The sequence below is a fragment of the Chamaea fasciata genome, unplaced genomic scaffold, assembly GCF_029207755.1.
Source record: "Chamaea fasciata isolate MVZ Bird 193981 ecotype frontalis unplaced genomic scaffold, bChaFas1.0.hap1 SCAF_7, whole genome shotgun sequence".
Lineage (NCBI taxonomy): Eukaryota > Metazoa > Chordata > Aves > Passeriformes > Sylviidae > Chamaea > Chamaea fasciata.
Window position 1 is genome coordinate 13852090 of NW_027094092.1, and position 14646 is coordinate 13866735.

Below are 14646 nucleotides of genomic sequence, written 5' to 3' on the forward strand. Positions count from 1 at the left end.
ACTTCCAAGTTTGATGTGTTGCCTTTTGAAAGAGCCATAGTTTTGTGTCGAGGTGTTGGTTGGCAGTTTCTACAGGAGTGTATTTTGATAAGCGGTAATTTTCATTTCCAGATTGACGTCACCTGGTTTTACTCCAACTGCTTGACAGACACTTGTGGTTGTAACCAAGGAGGTGACTGTGAGTGTTTCTGCACCAGTGTCTCAGCATATGCCCACCAGTGCTGCCAGCACGGAGTTGCTGTAGACTGGAGGTCTCCCAGAGTGTGCCGTAAGTTTGTTCCACCACTTTTGCCAAGGGCTGCCACTGCCCTGTATTCATGGGAGCAAGACCTGAAAAATCAGTCACACCAGGTTACCTGGGGCCAGGAATTGAACCTAATCCACTGGTAGGAAGATGAGTTGCTGGTTCTCACTCCAATTTCTTTCTGGTCTAGCTGGGTTATGTGCTTTTTCTGTGTTTGTGATTGATATTTTTCTACTTTTAATCCCTTGTCCTATGATGTGAAAGGAGAAGTCCTGGGAAGTCTGTATTAGGGTACAAAGTGCATCTCTCAAACCAAAGATGCAAAGTTAACAGCGAAAGTGATTTCCATCTTCAGCAGAACTTTACTTCTTAATAAGGTCTAGTAAACATACATGCCTTATTAGAACCCCCTGAGCAAGTGTGAAATGTATTTCTTGCCTTCTGAAGAAATACAAGTACGTTTTTAAGCAGGGAATAGTCATTACCTTAGTATTCCTCTCCAACAATTCTTAGAACTTACAAAAAATATCTGCGGCCTTTTTTCTCTAACACCTGGTGGAAATGCCTAACAGGAGGCTGTCATTTCCCCAAAGATGTGATAAATGAAGGGGGGATGCAAAGAACGGAAGGAAACAAGCATTTTTCTAACTTTAAAGTTGTTCAGAGAGAGTATGCATCTTGCTCAGGGTGACACAGTAAACTGGCCACAGAGTGAGGGGGTTACTCAACTTTTGATGGAAAAGATGAGTTTTAATGTGAAGCTCAATCACAGCCACTAGAGGTCAGAAAAAGACAGCTGTAGGTATGTAAGGTTAGTATTTCCTGCTGGGAGGCCATGCTTTCTTTACATCTGTGTAGTTTAAATTAGTATTTTATCTGAAGTACAGCAAATATTTTGCAATATCTTTTGAATAAATGTTTGTGTATTATCTAATTGGGCCAATTTATCTTAATTGTAAAGGGGAGTAGAAAACCTGTTTGTCTATAGAGTGACTAACTTTTTTTTTTCTTTTTCTAGCTTATGATTGTGAATATTTCAACAAAGGTAAGTTCTAAAGGAAGTGACAATATCAATAGAATCTGGGGTTTTTTATATTTAAGTCTTAGACTCTTTGTATAAAAACAATTGTGTTAATGAAAACATCTGTGAATGTTAAGTTGTTTAACTAGCCAAGATTCTGTTTTGCTGCTTTATTTTGCTTTTTCAAAGGCTTTTAATTTCATGATACTTTTTATCCTTGGACCTCTCCCAAGAACATGTGTCTAACTAATTTTCTTTGCAGAGATGGATGATGGTTAAACAATTAAATCATTAACAGCATATCAACTGAAAAGTGCTAGTAGCACTACTTGCTTGAGGCACAGTCCAGTTCAAAGCTGAACAGACCCCAGTGGGTGGTTAAATCACTCACAGGCTCCTGTGCAGCCTTCAGAGGGAGGTAGATGTTAACCTATGACAACTTCTTGTCCCCAGATGAGGAATAACACTCCTTTTAGGTCTGTCTGACCTAGCTTCACACTCCTGAGCAGCCAACAGTGGCTGCCAGTGAGGCATACAAACCTTGGAGAAGGTGCTAGACCATACCTTGAACCTGCACTGGGTGCTGTAGTGCTGTGTTAGCCCTGGAATCTATATCCTGACTATTTCCAAATTATCCTGCCTGTGTCTGCACAGTCAAATGTGGCACACAGACCAGCCTAGAGTGAGGAAGGGTCAGGGCTCCTGCTATTAATGCTATAACTTTTTATCAAGCTCATGTCTATCCACATGACATGAAGTATTTTGGTCGTCTGATCAATATTGCAAAAACTCACTCCTGGAAAGGTCTCAGAAAGGGACTAAGTTTAAATTAGGACAGGCTCATGCACTGTGCCAGGCCCAAAAAATATAGGCAGGAAATTTGTCTTTTCTCACACACTGACTCCTGAGAAGATTTTGAGTGGGGCCGGGGAATTTTATCTAAATCACCATTTAAGATTTTAAATGAATTCAAATAAAGGATAGTTGAATATAGGAGGTGATTGAAGGTTTTAAGTTTTCTTTATGGTTTGTTTGTTTGTTTCATAAAAGAGACACAGCCTGATAATAGACAGTCAGTGCAGGTAGACTGAAAGTGCAGTGCCTCTAACATCTGTGGTGGTAGTGAAGCTGGATGGTGTAACACAAACTTTTAAGGGGCGTTATTACCTTTATTTGTTGCTGAATTCTCACTGGCAGAAATTAGTGGAAATATTGGGGATTTGTGCATGTGACTAGCCTTGCAATAAGCATGGTTATTGTATACTTCTTACTTTGCATTTTTATACTCTTTGCTAATTCAGCTCATCAGTATTCAACACAGGATGTTTCAGAGCTGTCAGTGGGCAAAATTAATTATGCTGAGTAATTTCTTGCCTACATAACTTATAGTAAGATGACCCAGAATTACTTCGTTTTGGAGATAGGAAGGTTAAGAAATTGTCTTATACCAGACAGAAGTTTTCTCTGTGTAACTTTGTGATGAATCCAGAGTGAAATAGTTCCAGTCCTACTAGAAGCAGAAGCCCTTTGTTCAAGGGAAATCCTCAGCTGGTGGCTGTGGTGTCTCAACTTTTGGATGGGCCTGAGATGGGATACTTAAACATATAAGGATATTTGCAGAGTACTGGATGTTTTAAGTATTAATTTAAAACATGTTTTTCCAACCCCTGCCCTGAAGATTAAGAGGTATCTTTGTACATGTTTAGGTGGGCATGGACTTGTGTCCTAACTGGCTACCTTTTCATTCCATTAGAATCTAAAGCTCTACTTGTAATGCAGCATCCTTAGGATTTCAAAACTCTTAATAAATTTTAAGGTTTTGGAGAACCAGAGTATGAAGACAGGCTGAAAATTGCAGTCCAAACTTTTAACCTGTTGAAACAGATTTTAGGAGTCCATTTTATTGACTTCCCAGCTGATAGCTGCAGTTATCTCGGATGTATGCTTGCCATGTCTGGTAATGAGGTGAACAGCTCAGGTGAGGCGTGAAATGCTTTATTTTAACAGAGAACTTAACAAAAATACTTTCAAACATCTAAAAATAAATTCTAAACTATTTTTCTGCAGTAAAGTTTGATCTAAATAAGAAGGTGTGGCATTTTAAGGTTTGTAAAATAACTTTGCATGGTTTTGGGTTTTTTTGCTTATAGACAAAAATATGACCATTCTTTGCTTATGATGCTGATTTCTTCCTGTCTTACTTCACAGTGGTTATGTTTGTATCTTCACTGTTCAAGGAGCTTTTTGATGCTTGTTGACAACGAACTTTTATTCTCTGCAATATGCCTCATGCTTTGGACATTAATAAAATAGGTTTTAAAGAGTACTAAGAAGTGTATAATCAGTCTGACCATCCAAATAAATAGTTTAGAAGGGTCCTAAATCAAATAACCAAGGGGTCAGCTGATTTCAATAAACTGATTATGAAACCAAAGCACATGAAAGGGACAGAAATGAGAATGAATCTTGAAAATTGAGAGTAGGTATTCTTGATCATTTTCGGAACATCTATTTTGTAAAAAAGGTTTGTTTTTGTTTTCATTCAAGTTTAGTGCATGGCACCTAGATCTATTTTCAGAGTGGTGAGATGTGGTTTTCTTCACATGCCCTAATGTTTAGGGCTCAAGCATTTGTGACACTTGACATGAAAAAAAAAATTGTTTTTTTCTCCACAGCTCTGGGAAAAGGCCCATACAAACTGGTCAGCTATTTGGATGGAAAAACTGTGATAGCAGCAAAATTGGTGGACGGTGTTGTTTTCCCTGTGAAAGAAGATGATATTGTTCCTGGGCATGTAGTGAGCTTTATGCTGACTTCAGGACTTTATAAACCCAGAGCACATGGTAAAATCATAGTAACCTAGCATCTTACACGAGATAGAACAAATTCTGCCCTTGTCTTTAAGAACAGATCTGGGTCAAGAAAAAAATCCAAAACAAAACAAAAACCCAAACAAACAACAAAAAAACAAACAAACAACAACAACAAAAAACAACCCAAAAAACCCACAACCCAAAAAAACCAAACCAACCAAACAAAAAACCTGCTTTGGTTTATCTGTCAGTTGAACATGCACTTTAATGTCTGCCAAAATTTTCTTTAGTGGGTTTTGGCTTGTAGCTTTGTAAACAGTTGAAAAGCAACTGCCTCCCCACACCCCAGCCTTCAGAAGCACCAAACTAGTATTGCAGCCCTGTACTCCATGTAGGTTGCTCCCTTTACCTCTCTTCTGGTGGAAGTGGGAAAGAATGGAAGAGAAATGCTGCAAGAAAAGTCCTCCCCACTTTCCTTGCTGTGCCACTGTCACTCGTTGTCTGCCCACACACAGAGATGCCTTTTGGCACTAACTGGGCTCTGTAAGGGTCAGTGCTGCAAATCTGTCTCCTTTAGGTCCCAATGTAAGTTTCCCCTGAAGAAAACTTCTTCATCAGATGCAAGATGTGTTGCACACCTTCAGACAAGTGCAGAAAGCCTACAAGAGTATATCCAGCATTTGTGGCATTAATTAAATGCTGAAGTTGTCTGCATACACAACTTCAATGTCCACAGAGCACTTGGGTAGCAATGGTTTTACTGACCAGAGTTCCCTGATGAGCTCTTTGGACAGCCTGAGGGTGGCTGTTTTGTGAAATCAAAGGAGGGATGTGTGTCACTTAAAAGAATGAGAAGCACTTTATTACTAATACTGCTGTCTGTAGAACTGACACAAGAGCTCAAGTAACAGAATAGCTGGGGACAGATATCTTTTATTAGTAATAGTTTTGAGGCACTTGTACATTGCGTTCAATTTATGTTTGGAAAGGAAAGGTCAGTCCTACTGTTCTATTCCCCTATAAAAAACTCTCACTCAGAATTTAACCTGGCAAACAGATTTTGTGCCTTATGGTCCAGTTTGAGCAAATGGCATTTCATCATTTGGTCATGAGGAATATGTACAATCAGTATGATGTATCATTATAGGACATTCTTGACTCTTTGGTACCTCAGCCAAATCCATGTCTTACCAGTTTCAGGCAATTCCTGGATAATGGAGAGTTTGGGGCATTAATGCACTGATTGGCTATACAGCAGGTGTTAAAAATCATACTAACTGTGCTTTGTTACTTATCAAAGAGCTACTTGCTACAATTCATAAAAAGGCATTCATGAGTACTGGTAGGTTTTTCAGAATATCTGAAGCTTTTATGCTCAGAAAACAAGGTGGTCTTCCAGAAGTGTTATACCAGAATGTGATAATATATCCTTTTAATAGAGATCATTTGTTTTCTGAGCTTTATTTTTTTTTTTTTTAAGAAATGCTACCCGGTCCTGGAGGGTTAGTTGATTTTACAGTAGATTAATGGCTGTTTTCAAGAGACTAGCAGAGTTTACAGCAAAATAGAATGAAGTAATTCTGTGAGCAACAGATGCCTGTAACAGGCTCAAGATCTGATGCCCTGCAATTGACTGTACAGAGGCTGCTTGAAATCAGAAGTACTGCAGGGTAAGGTATCATGAGGGAACATTTGCCAGAAAAAAGACTTTGCTGTAACGTTCTTAGAGGGAGAGCTAGAGAGCTGAATGAAAAATACAGTTTTTTAATTTATTTTTAATGAAAGGCTGAGCTTTTAAGCTATCAATTCCTGATGGCAAATGTTACTTTTAAAGCTAGTTTAATGGAGTTAAAGTTTTTATTAAATAAATAGCTTAGCAAAGACTGTTAATTAAGTTCTGCTTGACTGCAGGGCTATATTCCTTTATCCTGGTGCGGGCAAATATCTCAATCTCTTTGTATTTCTGTTGGAATCTGTAGAGTATTTAGAAAACTAAATAAGCATCACAATCTAGCACTCTGCAATCCATACATAGTGTATATTCTTACAAGATTGTCTGTTTTCACTGGTAAGGCCAAAGTCAATTTTCATTCCTCATGCTACTAGTACTAGTAGTGGTACATCAGAATGAACTTGGTTTATTATGCCCATATCAGCAAATAAATAAGTTCAGTGTGCTCTTTTCTGTTTTGTTTTTTCAGATTCCAGCTTGATTTCATTTGAAACAGCTGAGAGACCAAATTATTTTCTTCAGCTGGCCTCCAATAATACTCTTGCTGTTTCTAAATATCAAAAATTGGAAGATTTTCACAACAGATCTACATTTGTCATTCACAAGAATACGTGGCTTTCGGGATACAGTTCCTTTGAGTCATTTGCAAAACCAGGGCACTTCATCCACATTTCAGCCTCTTCAGTTGAACTTTTGAAGTACCATCATTCAGAGGAGTTCAGACTGTCAACCCTTTTTAAACTTGTAGGTAGGTAATTGTACTTGAATGTTATGAGCAGCAGTTTTCTCCCTGCACAAATCCAGGCTAAATGGTGTTATTTTCAGAGGTGATGAGATTGCTTACATCTCCCCTACATTACTGGGAGGTGTGGGGACTCCGGGACATCTGGGCTCAAAATACTTTTCCCTGAGCATTGTAGCAAAGATGAGATTCTGTTTTCTTGTGCAAAGCCATTAAATAGCTTAACACACAATTTTGTTTTATTTGCCGAATGGGTTTGGAAATACATATCCTGATGTATAGTTTCTGGGCAATACTTGCTGTGGAAGTGGTAAGAAAGTTCTTTAGGAGCAGAACGTTCGTACTCATAAATAATGGATTCACAAATGGAATAGAAAAGAACAGATCTCTGTGTGGACAACATTTTCTCTCCTTTGCCTGCTGCCAAGAAAGAGATTTCTGTACAGTGAATTCTCATTGGTAACCTTCTGGCCTCCTCAGGAATAATGCCATCCAGTGCTAAGGACATAGCCTGTAGGTTACACCTTTCAAACTTCATTTTCACCTGAAAAACACCTTGACTTTTATCCACTGCCCATTCAGAGATGCTTTGTCTGTTGGGATGTTAATCACTAGTGTTTCACTCATCAACTAGTTGTAAGTATTCACCCCTTCCTGGAGAGCCAGATGTTCAGTTTGCTAACATTTCTTGAACAGATACAGCTTTTGAGTACAAAACAGACTGCTGTGAGGGTGTTTCTACCTACCTGTGAGATTCCCATTCCCATAATAGTCCAATTCCACTGAGACATCAGGATCAGAAATGGAGAAGATGTTCACTCTGAGGATCCCTTCGTAGGAGCTGGTTGCAGATGTTCTCTCCTACAAGAGCTGATGACAAAAACACACCAAAAAATCATGTCAGTCAAGCTATTTCTGGTTTTGGTTTGTTTGGGGTTTTTTGTTGTGTTTTTTTATGTGGGTTTTTTTGGTTTTGTTTTTTTTTTTTAGATTAGTAACAAAAAAAAAAATTAGAATTACAGGTTTTACATATTCCTAAACAGGTGGAGCCATGCACTGAATTGAAGATGGCCTTGGAGGTCAGGATAAAGATACAAGGAGTTATATTGGCATATAAAATAAAGCAAAGCGGATTATTTGTGTAACTACTCTTTACTTTAGCTTTTACTTGCCTTAACACATTAGATACATCAAACATATTCATTTATTAAATTCAGTGACAACAATTACTTGCTGAAACCAAGTATAGTATATATAATTCAAAAATCACTCCAAGTGATTATGGTCTAAAACTTTTTTATTGTACTGTAGTTTTAAATGCATTCATTATTTATATATTTATTCAGCAGAAGTATTTTAATAAGTGTTCCTGGCAATATCATGGTTTAAAACCAGTTGTTCATTCTCTGAAACTGAAATGTGTTTTACAAGCAAAGAAAGAAAAGAAAATATTGTATCAAATAAAGCATGGCCTACCCATGCTTTACAGTGACCATGCTGAATTGCGGCACTGAAGCAACCTCTGATTTCTGTGACAGAAGAGGCCAACTGTATGCCTCGTGGAGCTTCTTGTTATCAAAACACTGAATTAAAGTGTTAATGGTGTCATTGTGAATCTGCCGATGTTTTGCAGTACATTACACTGACAGCCCAATGCAGCTGTTGACTGGCACACTCCAACTTCAGAAAAATGACAGATTTTGTCATTGCCAAATGCCTGTTGCCTCTTGACAAATGCTTGTAATCACAGAGCTGTTGAGGTTTCTGAATGGCAGAATCAGAGGGCTAATGCTATTACCAGGATGTTCGTGCAGCATTTCAAGTAAGGAACTTTTTTGGGATGTAACAAAAATATCTCTTTAGTCTTTTATCTTTGAGGGAGGAATGAAGAAGGTTAAAGCATGTTCCAATTCTCAGTGGTCGTCCATTAACACTGAATGGTATGTCTTTTCAAGTGTGAAGTCTTTACCCTCCAGTCATTATACCAAAAAATCCTATTTATGCCAATGGAAAACTAAAACAATATACCTCAGCAAGTGGGATAAGATCAAATGATCAAGAGGTATTTCATTAATCACCACATCCGAGGGCTTGGGTTTCAGAGTTTTTTATAAGCAGAGGAGCATAGGGCTCCAATCTTTCTCCAGTGTACTTTCACAAGGGCCGGCCTGCTGATGTAGGGTAATTACATGGTCTAAAAATACAGCAGCATTTGTTTAAGTTAATGGAAAAGTTACACCAGCTCCAGAGTGCGCAGGCAAAAGCGTATTGGGTTTCCTGCTGACTATTGTAAATGCTTTGCATATTAGATCAGAAACCCTTGAACCGGGAACAGCTATTCCTGCGGAATCAGAGGATAAATATCAGGAGCAGAATAATAGGCCCAGTAAATCCCCTTGGCCAGAAAGTTCCTCATGAGACTTCTTCATGCCTTGTGACGCACATTCAAAAGGAAAAATTTTAAGTGACCTGATCACCACAGCAGTGGACACATATCTGTTTAAAGTCAGCTGACGAGTCACTTTTTCCAGTTTCATCACAAAAAAATATTGTCACATTGGGATACACCATGGTTGTGAAGTATTTGCCATGAGAAGTCACTTCAGCTTTAAAATTGGGTTATTTTTATTATACTTTGCTTTTTCTGCTGTCCTGTTCCCATTTGAGAAAATTGAGTAGAAAACTGAATTCTGATATGTAGTGTGTACTCATTTGCAAGAAAATACGTTTTTTGCATTCTATCCAGGATTTTTTTTTTACTGGCAAGTGGACTGGTATGCACTCAGTCAAAAGAAAGAATACTCTTGCTCTTACCAGATGGACAAGCCCAAAGGTGTCATGTAAGAGTGATCAATTCCCATTTAAGATTGCGGGAAAATCAGAGTATGTAGGAAAATGATGGCCTTTTTATGGCTATAGTTGCTGTTTTCTTACCCTTTGTAAAAATAATATGCTCAAACTAGTTACTTTTTATCATTCATATAATTGTCACCCATTTAGGATCAGTATGAGCTATTTTTTATGTATGTTATGAAAATGTGACTTGCCCCATATAAATTCTGCAACAAAGTATTTAATAATGCTAGTTATGTGCTGTTATTGCTAACTTGCTGTAAATATAAGGCCTGTTTTAGAGAGAATTTTCAGCTAAAATTAAAATATCAAGATGCACTAAGTATGGGCACACTGCACAGAGGCGTTTTTCAATGTTTAAGTTTGATACAGAGCACTTTCAGTTCCTTTTAATCTCGGTATTTTAATTAACTGAATCACATTCAGAAACATGGTGCAAAACTGAAAACTGAATTCATTTTAATGAAAAGGTTTTTACAAAAATTTTACAAAATACTAATGACTATTTTAACATCGATTTACTCTTATCCATTTCCATCAGTAGAATTAACTTTCTGGAGTGTCCTGATTCACTCATTATGAGTTGCTGTTGAGTTTAATTTGAGCTCATGTGCTTTGTTGGCCCAAAAGATCATGATGTGGGCCCTGGGGTTGGAAAATGCTGAGCAACTGCTGTTGTACCTGCAAATCCCACGTGTGCCACTGAATACATCTGCTTGGTAGCTCCTGCAGTCAGACTGAGGTTACTGTACAATAACATCTTTGCTTTTTTATACCACAAGCACAAACATTTGACCTACCATTTTTGGCTGAATAAATAGGAGGGGATTAAAGAGTTGCGTTAACATTGAAATAGTAAACTGAACCCATAAGTAGATGAGAGGTGGGTAATTACACTTTGCTTCCAGTGATGTTTTGGCTGGGCACAAAGTTTAATTTTTCCAGTGATATTTGCTTACATTTCTCATTGCAGGAACTTAGAAGTCATGAGCAGGGTTTGTTACTAGTTTGTGTGTGTTAAGTGGGTAGATAGGATTTCATGTTTCTAAACTTGTAACTGAGGAGACAGGCAAGCTAAGTTACCAAGCAGAGTTTTGCCTCCATTATAAATAGAACTAATTCTAAAGCATTTTGTATCTACTAGATTTTTTTTTTTTTTTACATTTTGCGTTGAAGTAGCAAAAAAGAAAAAAAAAGCATCAGGTAAGAATGAAAATCCAAGTACTTGATTCTTTAAATTATTTTTTAGACCTTTATTTTAAATACAACCTTTTATTAACACAGGAACATTTCAAATTTTAGGGTTTCTTTTTAAGTAAATAGCCATTTTTTAAGCATAACTTGAAATTATTAGTATTACAGAGATTCTGATAATGGCAAATATTGTCCCTGTGATGTAGAAGTCAGCATAGAAAATTAAGGTCAGGTGGACTTGTGAACAGTAGGAATTGTCAACTCACAAAAAGAAGTGGCCTAGTTACTAAGAATGGTGGTTGTGGCTCAGCAGAGCCTCATGGTCTGTCAGTGATAAAATAGTAAAAATCTTCATTAAATAGTAGCAACTACTGTTATTATCCCAGATTTATTTTTGAAAGCCATGAAGAATAAAATCAGGAATTACAGGGAAGAAAATGCTTCTCTGATGTTCAAGAAAGTGTGAAAGCAATGGAGTTGGGAAATATCTTTTAATATATTGTCTTTGGCAGTGTTCATGCCTGTACTCCTGCAGGGGGTTTCTGCTGTGCTGTAGCAGGTTGGTGTGCTCAGACCCTGTTGGGTGAGAGAGCTGTGGGCTCAGCTGGCACGTCAGCTGGAGCCACTGTCACCCAGGACACAAGTCACCATTTTGGAAAGGATTTGCTGTGTCACCGAACAGGAGACAAATGCTGGTAGACTTGACAAGGAGACACATGGTTATCTCCAGATGCCATGACGAATCCTTTTGAGGAACACGTGCCTGGTACGAGAAGCTTGATTCATTGTCTGTAAACTGTGTATCATTGTTTTGTGGTGAGGGAACTCTGCTGTTGCACAGGCTACAGCAAGCTCATGTTACTGGTTGCTGGAGGGGGAATTCAAGTATTAAAAAAATGGGAAGCATGTGGTGGAGGTGGCTGAACACACTAAGTGACCTCAGTCACTCCTCATGTGGCTTCCCCACAAGGCCCTTCACCATCTTCATTGCTCCTTTGGGCACACTCTAACAGCTGAATGTCCTTTTTTGTATTCTGGTGACCAAGACTGCGCACAGGTCTTGAGGTGAGGCTGCAGTGCAGAGCAGGTGTTTTCGTGATGTTTTTTGTTTTGCTTTGTTTTACAGTGGCTTGATCCTTGAGATGCTCAGGGATTCCAGAAGTCAGGTTGACAGTAGTGAAAACTTTAACTGTGATGAATTACTGAACTGATGTTTTCATAATCCTCTAAAGAGTATTCCCACAATTCATAACAAGAACAAACCTTATGAGTTCACAGAGACATCCAGAAAACTTTCTGGAAAAAGGAAATCAAGTCATACAAATACTCAACTCTTACTGTGGTGATTTGGTGTGTTCTCTAGTGTAGTTTGCACACTAAAAACAGTGGTACAGCTTGGTCTGGCATACTCAATTCTCTAAAATCCCTTGACTGGAAAATTTAATGTCCATTGGTCCTACAGCTCTTTGAAAGCAATTTTTCATGATCAGGTTCACCAATTCTTCTGTTGTCCATAGTTCTTTTTGTAGAAGTAGAGACAAAATTTGCGAACAAGCATGACTTCATTCTTGACTGAAAGGAGCATTTATGAAACGTTCAACAAATGCTATACATTTATGTGGAGATTCACCCTGAATCTTACCAAGGCATGCAACAGCACCAAACTCTGGGAGCTTAGTCTGTAGGAAAGCTTGGGGAAAATGTGGCTATCATTTCATAAAAGTCTAGGTTCATTTGGGGAATGGGAGATGGTATGTTAATCCCAGCACTTGGAAGTCTTAATTCACAGCCACCATTCTGCTAAATTGAGAAACTATCATTCTTCATCAGGTTACAGTCTGTCTTCTGCAAGCTTGTACTTTTATTGTGTTAGAAGCTTACTATGTGGTTAATTGCCAGAGTTTAAAGTTATGGATTTGTCTCCATACTTAATCTAGGGTAGACTAATGAATGAGATTTCCTAGATTTGACTTGAATTTATTTACTGTTATCTCTGTTTTTGGTGATTGCCCATACCAACTGGTCCCTGATATGTTTTGTCTTTCTGCCATATACCTTCTTTTTCTCCTGAAACCTTGTATTTCTGCTATGTATTTTCGTTTGTCTTTAAACTTTACTAGTCAACCAATCCATGCATACAAAACCTCATACGTAAGTCACCAAAATGTATGGAAAAAATTCCCTTCCTCCATTACATTTATGTAACTTATACTGGTGTCACTAGAAGGGGTCACAGAAAAATTCAGTCACATGTACTTCTTATGAGAACATAATAAATGCATATTTTACTGTCATAATAACTGAGTATTTAAAAGCAGTGGTAAATTACATTCCTGGATAAAATGAGATGTAAAAGGGGTAACACTAGATGGCAACATACACACCCTTTTGTCTAAGTTTGATTTTTATTTTTAAGAGAATTATTTGTATTTTAAGAGAAGACATTAATGGTTAATAACGACAGAGAGATAATTACTTGTAAGTGCAGATTCCCTAAATTGCAGAAAAAAAAAATATCTCAGTATCCTCATGGAAAATTTGACTGTCTTCAAGAAGATGTAAAAGACTTCAGTCCAAGAACAGGAACACTTAGAAAAGACTTCAAAATAACAAAAATGGAAATTCTTTCTAAGCATTTTCTTTCTGGTGTTTAATGTGAACATTTAGGAGCAGTTACTCTTTGTAGGCTCTAAACAACATTGCTCTGAGCTGAGGTTTACCAGCTTAGAGGGAATTCATATATGACAATGATTGTGTTCTGCCAGCATAATTGTACAGGAAATGTCACTGCCCTGCCCTGACTGCTGCTGAAATCCAGATATATGATGTAAATCTTGTAGGTGTTGAAAGAGCCACTGGGCTAATCCAATATTGTGCAGGAAACCCTTCTGCGTGGAGATGGAGAAGGGCTGAAGTGCATGTGAATTTGTGTTTTTATTAGGTGACTTGAAAGTCTTTCCATAAACACTGTGTGTGTGTAGATACTACAGTGAATGTAAGGCATGTCTGTTAGTGATATTTATCTGTGTGTGTTTCAAGAAATATAAGAATAACAGATCTTTGTTGTTTTTCAGATGTCAAATTTAAGCTTCTGTCCCGTTCTACGTGTGAATGGCGTTATGATGCCTGCACAAGCCCTTGTTTCAAGACATGCAGGGATCCTTTGGGAAAAAACTGTCAGACAGTACCAAAGTAAGTGTCTGTATTTTTATGGAGAAGTGTGTAACTTAGGCAAGACACTTAAGCAGGAGAATAGGAATACGAGGGCCCAAATGTGCACATATCAGGATTGTGGTTTTGGGTAAGGGGGTAAGTGAAAGAGAAAAGAAATGGAATAAAACCTGCTGCTGCAGCCACAGAAACCTGACATTTAAGCCTTTAGTGTAGTGTCAGGTTCTGGAATGACTGCTATATTTGTAACTTTCATTTCGAGAGTATTAATAAGAGAGGTTATCACAACTTTGTTTCAAACCGTTGTGCCCGTGCTTTTCCATTATGTCATTGCAACAGCTAAATCTGGCCTTGCTTTTTCCTGCAAATGAAATTTGTGCTAAATCTGGTAAAACTGCTGCCCGGATTTTGACATGTAAAAAAATTGGGTATTTCTTATAGCAATAGTATTCACTCTTGAACCTGTGACTGTTCCTTTCAAAAGCTGATGTCACAGGGTTCATGCTTTCCCTTAGATCTGAGTGGGAATAGAAGCCATGGCAATGACATTTTGAAGGAGTACACTGAGGTGAACCAGACTGTCTGCTTAAAGTTTATCTATAGATTCTTTTCCTGAAATTAAATGCTTGATCCAGAAGACATTATTCAACTAGTTAATATTAATTGTTTTTCTTTTAGAGTGGAAGGATGCATCCCTGCCTGCCCTCTCAACATGTTGCTGGATGAAATCACTCAAAGATGCGTGTATTTTGAAGACTGTATGTCTGAAAACTTATATATATCATATATTATACTTAGCTTAATAATTAATTAGTTCTCTGGTCATGATTTCAAATATCAGTGCCTACATTTGTGTAACTGTGACCTTAGTTATGT

At 37.8% G+C, this 14646-nt stretch overlaps 1 protein-coding gene across 1 annotated transcript in view; it reads left to right on the forward strand.

Moving 5' to 3' along the window:
• OTOG (otogelin) overlaps positions 1-14646 on the forward strand; it is a 93430-nt gene that overhangs the window by 51420 nt on the left and 27364 nt on the right. The window contains exons 30-35 of the mRNA XM_066187638.1: positions 112-268; positions 1263-1289; positions 3941-4108; positions 6280-6558; positions 13674-13791; positions 14449-14528. Of these exons, the coding sequence (XP_066043735.1) occupies positions 112-268; positions 1263-1289; positions 3941-4108; positions 6280-6558; positions 13674-13791; positions 14449-14528 (829 nt within the window). The remainder of the gene's footprint in view (positions 1-111; positions 269-1262; positions 1290-3940; positions 4109-6279; positions 6559-13673; positions 13792-14448; positions 14529-14646) is intronic.